General features: G+C 43.4%; 1 protein-coding gene across 1 annotated transcript; it reads left to right on the forward strand.

The window, feature by feature from the left end:
• Positions 1–300: 300 nt before the first annotated feature.
• LOC101280318 (cytochrome c oxidase assembly factor 7) lies at positions 301–17115 on the forward strand. The gene is made up of 3 exons (XM_004273845.4): positions 301–480; positions 4464–4604; positions 15879–17115. Exons 1-3 carry the CDS (start codon positions 375–377, stop codon positions 16325–16327), a joined length of 696 nt encoding a protein of 231 aa, XP_004273893.1. The 5' UTR covers positions 301–374; the 3' UTR covers positions 16328–17115.
• The last annotated feature ends 999 nt before the right edge of the window (positions 17116–18114 follow it).

Consider the following 18114-nt stretch of genomic DNA (forward strand, 5'->3'; position numbering starts at 1 on the left):
CTTGGTGACGCACACAGAGGCGCTTAGGGAACACCGAATTAACGAATGAATGGAATCAATGACTGCAGGCAGAGAAGCATTAAGACCACAAGGCTGGGACAAAGTGCTGCAGAAAGGCTGCTACCACTTTCAGGAGTGGGCTGACCAGAGGGAAAGATGGGACGGCCAAAGACTAACAGCATGAGTACGGAGGAGAGCCTAGGCTCCGGGAACGGTGCTTTCCGGGCGCCCGGGTGACCGCGGACCTCGGCGGCACACCCCTCCCAGGCCCCGCCCCTCCGCCGGCTCACGTAACCGTGAGGCGGGGTGGGGGGGGCGGGCGGCGTGGCCAGGGGCAGAGTGGCTGGGTGATTTTGGCTGGGCGAGCAAGAGCGATGGCGGGCGTGGTGGACTTCCAGGACGAGGAGCAGGTGAAGTCCTTTCTGGAGAACATGGAGGTGGAGTGCAACTACCAGTGTTACCGCGAGAAGAACCCGGACGGTGAGCGTCGCCTGCACGGCCTTAAGGACACGTGAGGGCTCGGTGCGCAGGGGCCGGGGGCTGGACGGGTCGCGCGAGCGACCTCTGAGAGGATCTGGAAGGAGCCGCGGGCCGGACACGCGGGGTCTGTAGGACGCGGACGGCTCTTTGTGTGTTGGGGAGGGGCAGGATGGGTTCCACGTGACTTGCGGGGCTCGCAGCCGGGGCTTACTCTGCCGGCACCGAGCCTGGAGGCCGGGCTGGAAGGAAGAGAAGCGCGCGGGCGTTTGGAGTAGAGGGACTGGGGCTACATCAGTGAACTGATAAAACGTCCTGTCCTCGTGGAGCTTACATTCTAGTCGGGGGTACTGGACAAGAAACATAAGAAAATAAATGAGATATTCTGTTAGAAGGTAGTAAGTGTAATGGGAAGAAGAACTGACTGAGAGGTATCAGGAGTTCAGGAGGGCAATTTTAAATTGAGACGTCAGGGAGAATCATTGGGAGAGTGGCATTTGAACAGTGTTGAAGAAGGTAAGGGAGAATCATGCCAGGCAGAGGTAACAGCTAGTGAAAAGGCTCTGAGGCGTGAATGTGCCCCGTGTGTTCTGCGAACATTGAGTTGACTTCAGTGTGTGGGTGGATGGTGATGTCCAGAAGGGGCCACCCAGAGCAGCCAGTACCTTTGGGTGGTTTTCTTCTTCTTACTTCATTTTTATAAAGGGGGAAAAAAATGGCACTGGCCCTACCTTCAAATAGCTTGCAGTCTAGCTTGAAGCTGACCAGCTACACAGAGTTGCTCTGCAGTGTAAGATGGCTTAAAAAGAACCCAGGGCTGTTCTTTGAGGGCTGGTCTATGCCCTGAGTGTAGGGAGATTTCACAGGAGTTGGAGTCACTGAGGAGCAGAATGGTTGGGGAAGACTTCTGGAAGAGGTCAGGAGGGATAGTCAAGTAGTGTTGATAAAATGGAGCAGAGGAAGAGAAGAAAATGCTCTTTTGAAAGGTTGAAGTCAGAATGTAGTCAGAAATAAGATTGATGGGGACCCTGGGCCACAGTGTGTCAGACCTTTTTTTTTTTTTTAACATCTTTATTGGAGTGTAATTGCTTTACAATGGTGTGTTAGTTTCTGCTTTATAACAAAGTGAATCAGCTATACATACACATATATCCCCCACATCTCCTCCCCCTTGCGTCTCCCTCCCACCCTCCCTATCCCACCCCTCTAGGTGGTCACAAAACACCCAGCTGATCTCCCTGTGCTATGAGGCTGCTTCCTGCTAGCTCTTTTACATTTGGTAGTGTATATAAGTCCATGCCAGTCTCTCACTTCGTCCCAGCTTACCCTTCCCCCTCCCCATGTCCTCAAGTCCATTCTCTACATCTGTGTCTTTATTCCTGTCTTGCCCCTAGGTTCTTCAGCACCATTTTTGTTTTCCAAGATTCCATATACATGTGTTAGCATATGGTATTTGTTTTTCTCTTTCTGACTTACTTCACTCTGTATGACAGACTCTAGGTCCATCCACCTCACTACAAATAACTCAATATCGTTTCTTTTTATGGCTGAGTAATATTCCATTGTATATATGTGCCACATCTTCTGTGTCCATTCATCTGTCGATGGATACTTAAGTTGCTTCCATGTCCTGGCTATTGTAAATAGAGCTGCAATGAACATTGTGGTACATGACTCTTTCTGAATTATGGTTTTCTCAGGGTATATGCCCAGTAGTGGGATTGCTGGGTCATATGGTAGTTCTATGTTTAGTTTTCTAAGGAACCTCCATACTGTTCTCCATAGTGGCTGTATCAATTTACATTCCCACCAACAGTGCAAGAGAGTTCCCTTTTCTCCACACCCTCTCCAGCATTTATTGTTTCTAGATTTTTTGATGATGGCCACTCTGACTGGTGTGAGGTGATGCCTCATTGTAGTTTTGATTTGCATTTCTCTAATGATTAGTGATGTTGAGCATCCTTTCATGTTTTTGTTGGCAATCTGTATATCTTCTTTGGAGAAATGTCTATTTAGGTCTTCTGCCCCTTTTTGGATTGGGTTGTTTGTTTTTTTGATATTGAGCTGCATGAGCTGCTTGTAAATTTTGGAGATTAATCCTTTGTCAGTTGCTTCATTTGCAAATATTTTCTCCCATTCTGAGGGTTGTCTTTTCGTCTTATTTATGGAGTGTTTCAGACCTTGAATGCTACGGAAAGGCATTTAGACTTTATTCTGTAGGCAGTGGAGAGCCATACATGCTTTTGTACTCTGGAGATGTACGGAGCAGTGAAGTAGGGGAGGGTGGGCATATAAGAAGGGCAGGCTGCGGCACTTTAGAAGGAGAGCCTGAGAGGAGGCTGTAGTTACTGTAGCTACTTCTATATTAGTCTTCAAAATCATCATTTCTCACCTGGATTACTGAAATAGCCTTCTAACTTGGCTCTCCATTTGCACTGTCACTCCCTTAAGATCTATTCTCAACTCACAGACTGATGTTTAAATTTTTATTTTGTTATTTTAAATGTTGATTAGTTTTTTAAATGACAAAATAACACATTTTTGTTATTATCAGTGTTGGAGTGTGTCCCTTCACACTTAACTTCCTCCATATTCATCCAGACACATACAAACATATATATTAGAATGACCTTTTAAAATTGCAAATCGGGGGCTTCCCTGGTGGCGCAGTGGTTCAGGATCCGCCTGCCGATGCAGGGGACACGTGTTCGTGCCCCAGTCCGGGAAGATCCCACATGCCAAGGAGCGGCTGGGCCTGTGAGCCATGGCCTCTGAGCCTGCGTGTCCAGAGCCTGTACTCCACAATGGGAGAGGCCACAACAGTGACAGGCCCGCGTACGGCAAAAAAAAAAAAAAAAAAGCAAATCGAATCATATTGCTTCCCTTCTTAAAACCCTCCAGTGGTTTGCCATTGACTTGGAGTAAAATCCCAATTTCTTCCTATCTTCTACAAGGCCCTGTGATTGGTCCCTACCTTCTCCTCACTTCCTGCCTCTTTCTTCCTGGATCCAGCCACATTATACCTTATTTGTGCCAAGCTTTTTCCCTCTTTTGGGTCTTTTTATTTACTGTTCCTTGTGCCTGAGACTTTCTGCCTCCTTCCCATTTCATTGTCTTTAAATAGCTAGTTCATTCATGTTATTCACATCTCAGCTCACGCATCGAAGTCCCCAATAAGGCCCTCCCTGATCTTGCCCAGTCTGTGTTAACCATTCCCCCAACATGCACAACGAACTATCTTATCATCCTGTTATAGTTCAGTCATATTTGTTTATTAAGGTTTGAATGCATCTTGCTAACCTATTTACTTATTTATTGTATTTCCTCCTCTACAAGGTAATTTTTAGGCAGGCAAGTGACTGTATTCCCATCAACTAAAGCAGTGCCTTGTACATTGATGCAGATAGATGCTCAAATATTTGTTGAATGAAAATGAACAAGAGATGGGTGTTATTGTGGATGAAAAAAAAGGGACAGAGGAGAGAGATGTTAAGGAGGGACCAGAGACTGCCAAGGAGAGGGAGTCTACTTCCAACTCCTTTGGTAGCTGCCATTTCGACTCTTTCTTCTTAATGTACCCAGCCTGGCCAAGGATTAAGGTATAGTCATCAAAGCATCCCTTTCTTACAGCTATGAAGACTAGCCCGTGGACCCTGTTGGTTCTCACTGTTTTACTGCTGAGCTTCCTGAGAAGTTCCAAAGCTAGCAAAGTTTCATTATAGAAGCCAGTGCATCTTTGGGCCTTGCTGACAGGGAACAGAGGGCCGGTGAGTGGTGGAGCCAGTGTGGGGCCAAGGTCTCCACAGTCTGTACATTGCTCAGTCCTAGGCTGAGGGCGGACAGTGCCATTTGTAGGAGTGGCTGAACACTACCTGCGCTCTTTAGGAGAGAGGCCGGTCCTCAATAAAAGGCACATCTGGCCTGCCACACCTAGACCCTCCCCACTGCCCCAGACTTGAACAGCGCCTTTTGCCCTTTCCTCACAGGTTGCTATCGGCTGGTGGACTATTTGGAAGGGATCCAGAAGAATTTTGATGAGGCTGCCAAGGTGTTGAAGTTCAACTGTGAAGAGAACAAACACAGTGATAGCTGCTACAAACTGGGGGCCTATTATGTGACTGGGAAAGGTAAGGAGGGGCCTGCTTTCTTTGGTCCTTATCATTGATGGTAGTGCTGACATCACATCCTGAGGCTCATGCTGAGCCCTCTTTACAGAAGGGTCCTCACAGGCATCGGGGAAGCATGTTGTAGGAAAATTTGGAGTCAGGAGTTTAGCAAAGTGATGGAGGGACGAGCACAGCCTTTCAAGTCAGGCAGACCTTAAGGAATGCTGTTTGCAAGTAGTGGGACCTTGAGCTGGTCACATTAGCTCTGTGCGTCAGTTATATCACCTGTAAAATGGAGAAAAAAATAGTACTTGCTTCACAGGTTTGTTGTGAGGATTAAATAAGGTAATGTAGGTAAAGGCATCAGCATGTGCCTGGCCCAGAGGAAGGGACCAATAATTAATTCCTTTCCATCTGCTTTTCTCCTCATGACCTAATTGCAGTTGGTATTCAGTAGTGTTTAAGTTATCTATTGCTAAATAACAAATTATCCCAACAAACCTATCATTTCACATAGTTTCTGTGGGTCAGGAATTTGGGAGTGGCTGAGCTGTGTGCCTCAGGGTCTCTCAGTGAGGTTGCAGTCAAGACATTAGCCAGGGAGCCAGGGCTGTAGTCCTTTGACGGTTTGACTGGAACCAGAGTTTCCAATCCTAAGCTGGCTCACTTACACGGCTGTTGGTGAAAGCTTCTGTTCCTTGCCAGCTGTTGTCAGGAGACCTCAGTTCCTTGTCACATGGATCTCTTCATGGGCTACTTGTATGTCCTGGTGACATGGCATCTGGCTTCCTCCAGAGTGAGTGATCCAAAGAGGGAGCAAGATGGAATCCACAGTGTCTTTTATACTATACCCTTGGAAGTCACACACTTTTCATTTCTATTCCACTCTGTTTATTAGAAATGAGTCAGTAAGTTTAGCTTACACTAATTGGAGAAAACTTAAATTCCACCTGTTGAAAGAAGGAATATCAAGAATTTATGGGCTGGGACTTCCCTGGCGGCGTAGTGGTTAAGAATCTGCCTGCCAGTGCAGGGGACACGGGTTCAAGCCCTGGTCCAGGAAGATCCCACGTGCTGTGGAGCAACTAAGCCTTGCTTCACAACTACTGAGCCTGTGCTCTAGAGCCTGTGAGCTACAACTATTGAACCTGCATGCCACAACTACTGAACCTGCGTGCCACAACTACTGAAGCCCACACAACTAGATCCCATGTTCCGCAGCAAGAGAAGCCACCGCAATGAGAGGCCTGCATGCCACAACGAAGAGTAGCCCCTGCTCGCCACCACAACTAGAGAAAGCCCGTGCACAGCAATGAAGACCCAACGCAGCCAAAAATAAATTTATTTAAATAAATGAATTAAATAAATTAAAAAAAAAAAAGAATTTATGGGCATGTTTTAAAACCACCACAAATAGGGAATATGACCTTAGACAGGCAGTTCTTTTTTTGCTCACTAGATCATGAGCTTCTTGAGGATGATCCCTTGTTCCCAGTACCCAGTGAAGCCTGGTTAGAAGGATGTTCAGTGAAAGTTTGATCAAGAGGATGTCTTTTAAAATCTCTGGAGCTGTGTGGGCTATTTCTCCCTTCACATGGGACATGGGGTCTATGGTAGTCTCAAAGTTGAAGAAAGTTTAGCATTAATAGGAATATCAGGTTCCCTTGCTTGAACAGAGGAGCATTTCTTTGGCCTAGTAACTCTCCTAGTATCTTTTCCTAAGGAAATAACTGGAAATGCAAATAAAGATTATATGCAAAGATTCTCACCCGAGCATTATCTATCTGGCAGAATTTTATTTTCATTAATTTATAATTTATAAGTAATATATAACTGCATTATATTAATTATTTTTTCAAAAAATCTGGGCTTCCCTGGTGGCGCAGTGGTTGGGAGTCCACCTGCCGATGCAGGGGACACAAGTTCATGCCCTGGTCCGGGAAGATCCCACATGCCGCAGAGCAGCTGGGCGCATGAGCCATGGCTGCTGAGCCTGCGCGTCCGGAGCCTGTGCTCCGCAATAGGAGAGGCCACAACAGTGAGAGGCCCACGTACCACAAAAAAAAAAAATCTATGTGCCAACAGTAGCAGTTTAGTTAAATAAATAATGTTACTTCCAGCAGCTGGAATGTTATTTAGCCCATTAAAAAATAATGTTTTGGGACTTCCCTTGTGGCGCAGTGGTTAAGAATCTGCCTGCTGATGCAGGGGACACAGGTTCGAGCCCTGGTCTGGGAAGATCCCACATGCCGCAGAGCAACTAAGCCTGTGTACCACAACTACTGAGCCTGTGCTCTAGAGCCTGCAAGCCACAACTGCTGAGCCCGCGTGCCACAACTACTGAACCTGCACGCCTAGAGCCTGTGCTCCGCAACAAGAGAAGCCACCGCGTTGAGAAGCCCACGCACCTCAACGAAGAGTAGCCCCTACTCGCCGCAACTAGAGAGAGCCTGTGTGCAGCAATGAAGAACCAATGCAGCCGAAAATAAATAAATAAATATATTTTAAAAATAAATAAATTTATTTATTTATTAAAAATAAATAAATAAATAAATAATGTTTCTTCATAAGCAGAACACTCCGCTGACATAAATCACAGCGAGATCCTTTTTGACCCACCTCCTAGAGTAAAGGAAATAAAAGCAAAAATAAACAAATAGGACCTAATGAAAGTTAAAAGTTTTTGCACAGCAAAGGAAACCATAAACAAGAAGAAAAGACAACCCTCAGAATGGGAGAAAATATTTGCAAACAAAACGACCGACAAAGGATTAATCTCCAAAATATACAAGCAGCTCATGCAGCTCAACATCAAAAAAGCAAACAATCCAATCCAAAAAGGGGCAGAAGGCCTAAATAGACATTTCTCCAAAGAAGATATACAGATTGCCAACAAACACATGAAAATATGCTCAACATCACTAATCATTAGAGAAATGCAGATCAAAACCACAGTGAGGTATCACCTCACACTGGTCAGAATGGCCATCATCAAAAAATCTAGAAACAATAAATGCTGGAGAGGGTATGGAGAAAAGGGAACCCTCTTGCACTGTTGGTGGGAATGTAAATTGATAACAGCCACTATAGAGAACAGTATGGAGGTTCCTTAAAAAACTAAAAATAGAACTACCATATGACCCAGCAATCCCACTACTGGGCATATACCTTGAGAAAACCATAATTCAAAAAGAAACATGGGCTTCCCTGGTGGCGCAGTGGTTGGGAGTCCGCCTGCCGATGCAGGGGACGTGGGTTCGTGCCCCGGTCCAGGAGGATCCCACATGCCGCAGAGCAGCTAGGCCCGTGAGCCACGGCCGCTGAGCCTGCGTGTCCGGAGCCTGTGCTCCGCAACGGGAGAGGCCACAAGAGTGAGAGGCCCCCGTACCGCAAAAAAAAAAAAAAGAGAGAGAGAGAGACATGTACCATGATGTTCATTGCAGCACTGTTTACAACAGCCAGGACATGGAAGCAACCAAAATGTCCATCAACAGATGAATGGATAAAGAAGATGTGGCACATACATACAATGGAATATTACTCAGCCATAAAAAGGAATGAAATTGAGTTATTTTCAGTGAGGTGGATGGACCCAGAATCTGTCATACAGAGTGAAGTAAGTCAGAGCAAAATAAATACCGTATGCTAACACGTATATATGGAATCTACAACGTGGTACTGTTGAACCTAGTGGCAGGACAGGAATAAAGACGCAGACCTAGAGAATGGACTTGAGGACACAGTGGGAAAGGGGAAGCTGGGATGAAGTGAGAGAGTAGCATTGACATATGTACACAACCAAATGTAAAATGAATGGCTAGTGGGAAGCTGCTGCATAGCACAAGGAGATCAACTTGATGTTTTGTGACAGCCTAGAGGCGTGGGATAGGGAGGGTGGGAGGGAGGCTCAAGAGGGAGGGGATATGGGGATATATGTATATGTATAGCTGATTCACTTTGTTGTACAGCAGAAACCAACACAACGTTGTAAAGCAATTACACTCCAATAAAGATGTGAAAAAAGAAAAAAAATAATATTTTAAAATAATTTTTGTTGACATCAGGAAAGGTTTATGATACAATATTCAGTGAAGAAAGCGGAACACAAAGTTACGTATGATGTGAACTCAGCTATATAATATACTGTGCAAAAATAAAAATGTTCCTAGTTGTTTAGTCTCTGAATTTGTGTCTTGGTAAAGTTTTGGGATCCTTTTGTCTTTATATCATATTTTACTACATTTTCCACAGGGACTTTTAGTTCCTTATTGAATTAAGGAGAACAAAAGAGGTTGTGGAGGTTGTGAAATTATTTTCCCTTCTCTTTGACAAACTTATATGATTAATGGTTGTGCACTGAGACTTTTTTCTTTCTTAAGTGCTCCTTCGTTGAGCAAATTTTTAGTATTTACTCTGTACAGTGAAGCAAAGATGGACCAGCGTGGGGGAAGAAATCTTTTTTTTTACCCCCTCCCCAGGGAAGAAGTATTTATACTAATACCTGTTAACCTGGGAGAGCTTGATAAGTATCTTTTTGTTGTTGTTATTGTTGTTTTTGCGGTACACGGGCCTCTCACCACTGCGGCCTCTCCCGCCGCGGAGCATAGGCTCTGGATGTGCAGGCCCAGCAGCCACGGCCCACGAGCCCAGCCGCTCTGCGGCATGTGGGATCCTCCCACTGGGGCACAAACCAGCGTCCCCCACATCAGCAGGCAGACTCTCAACCACTGCGCCACCAGGGAAGCCCCGATAAGTATCTTTATAGAGAGACATGTAAAGTACTTTTGGGGTTCAGTTCTGGGAGCATGTCATCATCAGGGGGTGCTGAGAGGAGGAGGCATTGAAACTGGTTCTTAAAGGACAGAGCAGATTTTATTTGCTGGAGGTAGAATAGAGTTATGTCTTCTCTTCAGAATAGAGAGCAGGTAAGCAGGTGAAAGAACACAAGAGTGTTTAGAGAATAATACTTAATCCTCTGTTAAGCTGACGTTGTTAAATAATTTCCTCGAGGTCGGGTGTAGTCACAGGAGATCCCATTAGCTGATCTTTGCTACTCAGACTCTTTTGGATTGTTAGTTAGGAGACCTTGGGCCCTGCCATGTCTAAAAGCCAATACTGTTGACCCCCTGCCTAGTTCTGAGCCTAAGAATTTGCCCTCTGTTCTGAAAACACATCCAGTGTCCTTTCTTGACAAAGACTGGTTAATAACTCTCCTTTTATCAAGGATAGCTTGGGGCAGGGGGGAAGAGTGGGAGGTCACTTTTCATCCTGAGCACTAATGGACAGTGTGGTATCAGGCAAGGCATTTTCCTTCCCTGAGCTACAAATACCTCAGTGACAAGATTGTAGTAATAAGGTCAGCTCACACCTTATTCATAGGATTTTTCTAAGCATCAAATGAACTCACACGTGACTGCTTTGTTAAATTGTAAAACATTCTGTCAGTGTGAACAGGTCTGGTTTGTGTTGGTTGCTGCAGAAGTTACCTTGGATTGGACACTTAGAGTGTCCCAAGGTATTTTGCCCAGGTGTTTTCATCAGTGAAATCAGCTTTGAACTATTTTTGTGAAGCCATTTAAAAGGAAGTGGAAAGTAATTCTGATACGTCTCTTTGATGAAATATTCTTAATAAAACATATGAAGATGGGTTTCTAATGGGGAGTGAAGAACAAACACATGATTACAACATGTAAAAACAAGACCAAACTACATTGAAAAGGTAGTAGGAGGAAATACACCAAAAATTAATAGTGGTGGTCTCTAGGATGTGGCAGTGAATAAGTTAGTGATGATAATTGCAAACAAACCTTTATCTCTAGGCAAAACCACTCCAGACTGCATATAGTTGACTGTTTGTTTACTGGAAAATTTGACTTGGAGTTCTTACAGGCATCGCAAACTTAACAAATCCAATATAGAAATCTTAATTGTTTTCTTTTCCTCCCACATATTGCACCCCTTTTGTCTTCCAGTTTAGCAAGTGGTATCTCTCCCTACCTAGTAGCTTGTGGCCAGTTTAGCTCTAAAATATGTTTCAGATCTGTCCTGTCTCTCCCTTTCCTGCTACCATATTTATCCAAGCCACCTTCGTCTCCTGCTTCATTAATGCAGGTATCTAATCTTTCCATAAGGCAACTAAAATGAACTTTTAAGGATATAAACCATGGATTCAATAAAATATATGAAGCAACTATTTTCAGACATTGGAAAATAGGCAGTGCAGTACAGTGATCCCTGAGAAAAGGGAAACACACAGGATGAGCCCCATGAATGATTGCTTTGGCTTTTTGCCTGGAGGTACTTTTCAGACTAGGCACAAAGAGGTGGAAGCCAAGTAGAGTATGATAGTCTTGCTGAACTGATGAGGCAGAGGTCAGAGTTTCTGGCCACTGAGGCTGCCAGAGTTTGCAGGACAGGATACCAAAGAAGGAGCTACACAGAGAAGGAGCTCCAGATAGCCACATAGGGGTGCTCTTAAGTCTTTGGCTCAGTGTTAAGCTGCACATGCATAGGAGGAGACTCTGAGAGACCTTGCAGTGAAAAGCTACTGGGGAGGTGTGAACTGAAAAGAGACTCCAGAGGTTTCACAGTGTTGGGAGTTGTTTGAATTCCACCAGCCAGAGTGGAGAGATCTCATTGAATACAGACTGCAGAAAGGTTCCAAAACTTAGAAACAAGCCTCAAAAGGATCAGGCTGAGTCACCAGTGAATTAGTTACTTGTGAGAACAAAACTCAACAGTCTTTAGTAAAAGGTGAAAGATTTATGTGATCTGAAGAGAAACCAGAGTATAACAGTCTTTAAATGAATACAACAAACCAGAGTGAACAAAGTAGCATCTACAATGTCCAGCATAAAGTAAGAAATTGCTAAACAGAAAAAAAGCAGTCAATAGAAACAGACCCAGATGTGACAGGGATGTTGGAATTAGCAGTCAAATATTTTTAAACAAGGAAAATAAATTTATTAAAGGGTTTAAATAAAAGATGGACACAATGAATGAACAGATGGGAAGTCTCATCACAGAAATTGAAACTATTAAAAAGAACCAAATGAAATCCTGCAATTGAAAAACATAATATTTGAAATGAAAAATTCACTGGACAGGCTTAATAGCAAATTGGACACATCAGAAGGAAATAATCAGTGAATTTGAAAGATCGGTGAACTTGAAGACAGGATTGAAGATGTTATGTAAACTGAAGCACTGAGAGAGAAAAAGCAAAACACAGAGCCTCATCCTGTGGGGTTCACTATCCCTTAATCTAACATAACGTATATTGGAGTCCAGAAAGAGAAGAGATTGGGGCAGAAAAAAGTATTTGAAGAAATAACAGTATAAAATTTCCAAATTTGATGAAAAATATCACTCCACAGATCCATGAAGCTTACTGGATCCAAACAGGATAACCAATGAAATCATACCTAGACACATTATTACCATTTGCTGAAAGCCAAAGGTAAAGAGAAAATCTTAAAAGCAGTCAGAGAAAAAGACACATTGAGGGGAACATTGGTGAGAATAATCACTGACTTCTCATCAGAAGTAATGTAAGCCAGAAGACAAAAGAACATCTTTTAAATGCTGAAAGAAAAAAACTCTCAAACTTGAGTTCTACTTTATTGAAAGTATTTTTTTTACATCTTTATTGGAGTATAATTGCTTTACAATGGTGTGTTAGTTTCTGCTTTATAACGAAGTGAATCAGTTATACATATACATATGTTCCCATATCTCTTCCCTCTTGCGTCTCCCTCCCTCCCACCCTCCCTATCCTACCCCTGAAAATATTTTTTTAAATGAAGATGGGGAATTCCCTGGCAGTCCAAGGGTTAGGACTCCACGCTCTCACTGCCGAGGGCCCAGGTTCAGTCCCCAGTCAGGGAACTAAATCCCACAAGCTGTGTGGCACAGCCAAAAAGATAAATAAATAAATGAAATAAATTCATTTTCAGATAAACAAAAGCTGAGTGAATGAGTCGCTGGCAGACCTACACTACAAGAAAAGTTAAGAAAAGTTGTTTGGGTAGAAGGAAAATGATAAAAAGGTGGACACTAGGATCCATACAAAAGAAGAAAGCACACTGGAATATACATGTAAATGTAAGAATTTTTTCATTTTTTAATGTCTTTAAAAAACTGAAGCAAAAATAATAGTTATGGGCTTCCCTGGTGGCGCAGTGGTTGAGAGTCCGCCTGCCGATGCAGGGGACGTGGGTTCGTGCCCCGGTCCGGGAAGATCCCACATGCTGCAGAGCGGCTGGGCCCATGAGCCATGGCCACTGAGCCTGCGCGTCCGGAGCCTGTGCTCCGCAACGGGAGAGGCCACAACAGTGAGAGGCCTGCGTACCGCAAAAAAAAAAAAAAAAAAAAATGCTTGACTTAAAAAAATAATAGTTATATGTTATGGGGCTTACACTATATAGAAGTCAAACAAATAAGTAATATATTTAGAAGTAAAACATGACAGCAGTAGTACAAAGGATAGAAATGTGGTAAATGAAAGTGTACTATTGTAAGGTTCTTACATTATATGTGAAGTGCTGTAATATTAATTCTTGGTAGATGGTGATTAAGTATACATAGTATTTTCACTAGGTAAACCACTGATAAAAGAAGTATTACTAAAAAGCCAATGATGAGAATGAAATGGACTATTAGAAATATACAATTCAAAAGAATTGTAAGAAAGGGAAAAAAGGAACAAACAACATTTGGGACAAATGGGAAACAAATAAGGTTGTAGACTTAAACCCAGCTATATCAAGAATTGCATTAAATCTAAGTAAACACTCCAGTAAAAGGCATAGGTTTATCAGGCTGGATATAAAAGCAAGAGCTAATTATATACTGTTTAAATAGAAAGGTGGCAAGAATGCATTCTCAAAACTGAAAGAACTCAGAGGCTGTAGAAGCTATACGCTTTTCTAGAAAAATCTATCTGATAATCAGTAAGTAGGTGAATCAAGAGAAATAATTCAGAAATGGAGGAGCTCTGATGAAAAGACTGGTGATGAGCAGAATCCCATTTAGAATGAATGTTGGGCTAATTAGGGTAACTGAATAGAATGTAAATAATATAAACCTTTATGGCATAAAAATGCTGCAGCATTTACTGAGCACTTATTACGTACTAGGCTCTTTGTAATGACACATTTAAGCTTCCAGAATATGAAAGATGTCCTTATTTTACAGATGAGGAAAACTGAGGCTTTGTAGAGTTTAAGTAACTTGTCTAAGCTCACACTGCCAGCAAGTAATGGAGCCAGGACTGGCGCCTAGGTTTTCTGGCTGCAGAGCCCAGGCTTTGGTAACCACTGTGCTCTGTGTCTCCCGAAGTTGAAATAACATATCTAACAAAAAATAGAAGGCAGGGCAAGAGAGGTAGGGAGAAGTGTGAGGTGACAACATCCTCATGAGTCAATACTGTCTGAAATTTGGTTAAAAAAAAAAAAAAAACAGTGATGCTAACCTTTTAATAATCTGTAACTCTAGGGGCTCATTTAGGAAATTTCTCTGTTGAAATATTCATTTGAAGTTAGCAGTTTCTTCAGTTTCACTTCAGTTTGGTTGTCTTAACGATAAATACAAGTAAAATCAAAGTTAAATTTTTTATTTATAAGTAGCACGGGTAATCCAGTTTTTCAGAATACACCTGATCCTTGAACAACATGGGTTTGAACTATGCAGGTCCACTTACAGGTATTTTTTTTTCAATAATTAATACTATAGTAGTACTACACAGTCCTCTGCTGGTTGAGTCTGCCAATGTGGAGGAGCCACATTTAGGGAGGGCTGACTCTTAAGTTATTCTTGGATTTTTGGTTGTGTGGGCGCCCCTAACCCTCATATCATTCAAGGGTCAACTCTGCTTCTGTCTACCTGTCCATTCAGCCAGCTGACATTTAATTTGAACACATGCTATGAAGATGACTGGCATGGTGTCCTCTTAATGATAATGATGGTTATTTCTAGGTGGTATGTTTGGAATGACTTTAAAAACTAAACATTGAGATACTTAAAATGTTTCTCTTTTTGAGAATGGAGATTTGAAATGTTCCATTAAAAAACAAAACAAAGAAAAAAGTGAGCCCTGTCACCACCTCTCCTTAAAAGGATCCATTAGCAGTTTCCCATTGCTCCTAGGATTAAGTGCAAGGTCCTTAAGGAGACCCATCAGACACTCCATGATCTGGCCCCTGCCTGCCCTCCAGCCTCCCTTCCTTAGCGATTTCTGGGTTCTAGCCACATGGGCTCCTTTTCTCTTTGTATCCTATTCCTGCTGCCTGGAACAATTTTCTTTGCCTTTTTCTTTTCTTTTTTTTTTCTCCACTACATATTTTATTTTCTTTTCCTTCTTTTTTCCATTATATCACAGCTCAAATGTCCCTTCTTTGGGGAAGCTTTCCTTTTTTTAAATTAAATTTTATTTTATTTTATTTAGTTTTGGCTGCATTGGGTCTTCATTGCTGCACCCAGGCTTTCTCTAGTTGTGGTGAGCGGGGGCTACTCTTCATTGCGGTGCGCGGGCTTCTCATTGCAGTGGCTTCTCTTGTTGCGGAGCACGGGCTCTAGGCACGCGGGCTTCAGTAGTTGCGGCTCACGGGCTCAGTAATTGTGGCTCGCGGGCTCTAGAGCACAGGCTCAGTAGTTGTGGCACATGAGCTTAGTTGCTCTGAGGCATGTGGGATCTTTCCAGACCAGGGCTCGAGCCAGTGTCCCCTGCATTGGCAGGCGGATTCTTAACCACTACGCCACCAGGGAAGTCCCTGGGGAAGCTTTCCTTGACCTTGCCTCCTAGTTCAGAGCCCTGATACATTCTCATAGCATTCTGTACTTTTTCTCCATATGCTTGTCACACTTACAATCATACATTTACTTGTGTGCTTGTTTAATGTCTGTCTCATTAGACCACAGGATTCACAAAGGCAGGGACAGCATCTGTTCCTTAGAACCTAGCATATTAATTGGCAAATAATACACATTCAGTATATATTAAAATTAAGCGTTTAATGAAGTGCTTATAAGATGCTATGATCTTGCTGTTACCCCCAGAGGTAGATATTATCATTTCACCCTTTTTACCTGTTTAAGCTTCCTTATAAGATACCATTTGAACAGAAGATTCCATGGCTAAAAAAGCTGGAAAGTCTGTGCAGTATACCAGGCCATCTTCTTTTCGTGCTGCCTTAGCTCAAAGTTTATAAACTATATTCAGGAATTGCTCCCTGACTTTGGCCTGAGACATTCAGGTTCTGCCCTGGCTTAGGTTGACTTTTTTTTCCTTCCTCCCAGGTGGACTAACCCAGGATCTGAAAGCTGCCTCCAGCTGCTTTCTGATGGCATGTGAGAAGCCGGGAAAGAAGTCCTTGGAGGCATGCCACAACGTTGGTCTCCTGGCACATGATGGACAGGTCAATGAGGATGGCCAGCCCGATCTGGAGAGGGCCAGAGACTACTACACAAGGGCCTGTGATGGCAGCTATGCCTCTAGCTGCTTCAACCTCAGTACCATGTTCCTGCAGGGCGCCCCCGGCTTTCCCAAGGACATGGGCCTGGCATGCAAATACTCAATGAAAGCCTGTGACCTAGGCCATGTCTGGGCCTGTGCCAATGCCAGCCGCATGTACAAGCTGGGGGATGGTGTCGATAAGGACGAAGCTAAGGCTGAAGAGCTAAAAAATCGGGCCCGACAGCTGCACAAAGAGCAGCAGAAAAATGTCCAGCCTGTAACGTTTGGGTAGTGTGGCCGCCCTCCTAGGCAGCAGTCAGCCTGAGGCTGGCACCTCCTACTTCTGATGCAGCCCTTGGAGGTCGACCTGCTGGAGCAGAAAGACTTGCGATTTAATATCAATAACTCTGATTGTATAGACCCATTGCCCCAGAGTGTCACCTACGGGGATGTAGTCTGAAATGTGTACTTCAATCAGTATTCCTTTATCTGGTGTGATCCACATTGATGGGATTTTGGTTCTCAAACTCTTGCAGCTCTGTGAAAAACAGCAAACCAGTGAGCCATAGAGATTGGAGGGGTGGGCAGGAGAGACAGAGCAGGGAGTTGGAAAAATTAGCAGCCACAGGGCCTGAAAGAATCAGACATCATCATCATTAGCATCATTATTTTAGTTGGGAGGGCTTAAAAAATCAGAAAGTATCTTGATTTACATAATAGCGGGTTTAAGGAGCTGAGAACAGTTAAATAGTCATGACTGCCACCCTCTGACTTAATCATTGGTGTGGGCTTCCTTTTTGCCTTTAGAGTCAGATCTTTCAGCAAATTCAGAGATTGGGAGTTACGTGTGACGTAACAGTTAAAGGCCATTATGCTTCAGGGTTGCTAAAGAGGATACAACATAAGCCTTCCTTTAGTGGAGACATTCACATGTTAAAAATTAACATCCCCAGGCTACTCATCTGGCACAGCTAATAAGGTAACTTCAGCTAGGGATTTGTATGCAAGGGTTGGTGATACGTTTTGTCCCTCAGAACTGAACCTTTTTAATTGTCCCTGTGAATAAACTATTTTGATTGATTAGTAGTTTGTGTTATTAGTGTTCGCTCCAGATTCTTGGTAAGGTAGAGATTATGTTCTTTGTGGTGGTTGTGCCTTTTAAGTATGTTTGCTTTTTCTGTTATCTTCCTTACTTGACACTAGGGGGCGAGCTTGTCATTTGCCTGCTGATGACATGATCATTATTTCTGTCATCACAATGTTTTCGGGCTTTCAGTTTTGCAACGTGTATTGGAGAGGATGTGGAGAAATTGAAAGCCTTATACATTGTTGGTGGGAATGTAAAATGGTGCAGCCACTATGGAAAACAATATGGCGATTCCTCAAAAAATTAAACATAGAATTACCATATGGTCTAGTAATTCTACTTTTGGGTATATATCCAAAAGAATTTATAGCAGGGTCTCCAAGAAGTATTTGTACACCCATGTTCATAGCAGCATTCACAAAAGCCAGAAGGTGGAAACAGGGACTTCCCTGGTGGCACAGTGGTTAAGAATCCACCTGCCAGTGTAGGGGACACGGGTTCGAGCCCTGGTCCAGGAAGATCCCACATGCCGCAGAGCAGCTAAGCCCACATGCCACAACTACTGAAGCCTGCGCACCTAGAGCCCGTGTTCCGCAGCAAGAGAAGCCACTGCAATGAGAAGCCCGTGCACCACAATGAAGAGTAGCCCCTGCTTGCCGCAGCTAGAGAAAGCCCGCGCAGCAGCAACGAAGACCCAATGCAGCCAAAAATAAAATAAATAAATTTATTTTTTTTAAATGCAAAAATAATAATATATTGTCCAGCAGGGTCCAAGCCCGTTTCATATCCAGGTTGCTATGGGAAGGAATAGGTTGATAAGAGCCAGCATGGTTGAGTTTCTCACTTCTGTGCAACCTTTGAGGTAAGGTTTGAAAATGGGTTTTCACACTCTGGTCTCAGCAAACAAGATCATTACTCTGTCTTCTGGGCAGCAGGCAACTATATCCAACATTTTTCCTCCATCCCAGGCTTGAGCTGGATGGTGTAATGGG

This window comes from Orcinus orca, chromosome 1, assembly GCF_937001465.1.
Source record: "Orcinus orca chromosome 1, mOrcOrc1.1, whole genome shotgun sequence".
In the NCBI taxonomy this organism is placed as follows: domain Eukaryota; kingdom Metazoa; phylum Chordata; class Mammalia; order Artiodactyla; family Delphinidae; genus Orcinus; species Orcinus orca.

What these genes read in the sequence shown, in the direction of transcription:
- LOC101280318 (XM_004273845.4), top strand. Translation starts at nt 375, where the DNA reads ATGGCGGGCGTGGTGGACTTCCAGGACGAGGAGCAGGTGAAGTCCTTT. An exon ending in CCGCGAGAAGAACCCGGACG is followed by an intron (nt 481 to 4,463) that starts GTGAGCGTCGCC and finishes CTTTCCTCACAG; the next exon opens with GTTGCTATCGGCTGGTGGAC. An exon ending in CTATTATGTGACTGGGAAAG is followed by an intron (nt 4,605 to 15,878) that starts GTAAGGAGGGGC and finishes CCTTCCTCCCAG; the next exon opens with GTGGACTAACCCAGGATCTG.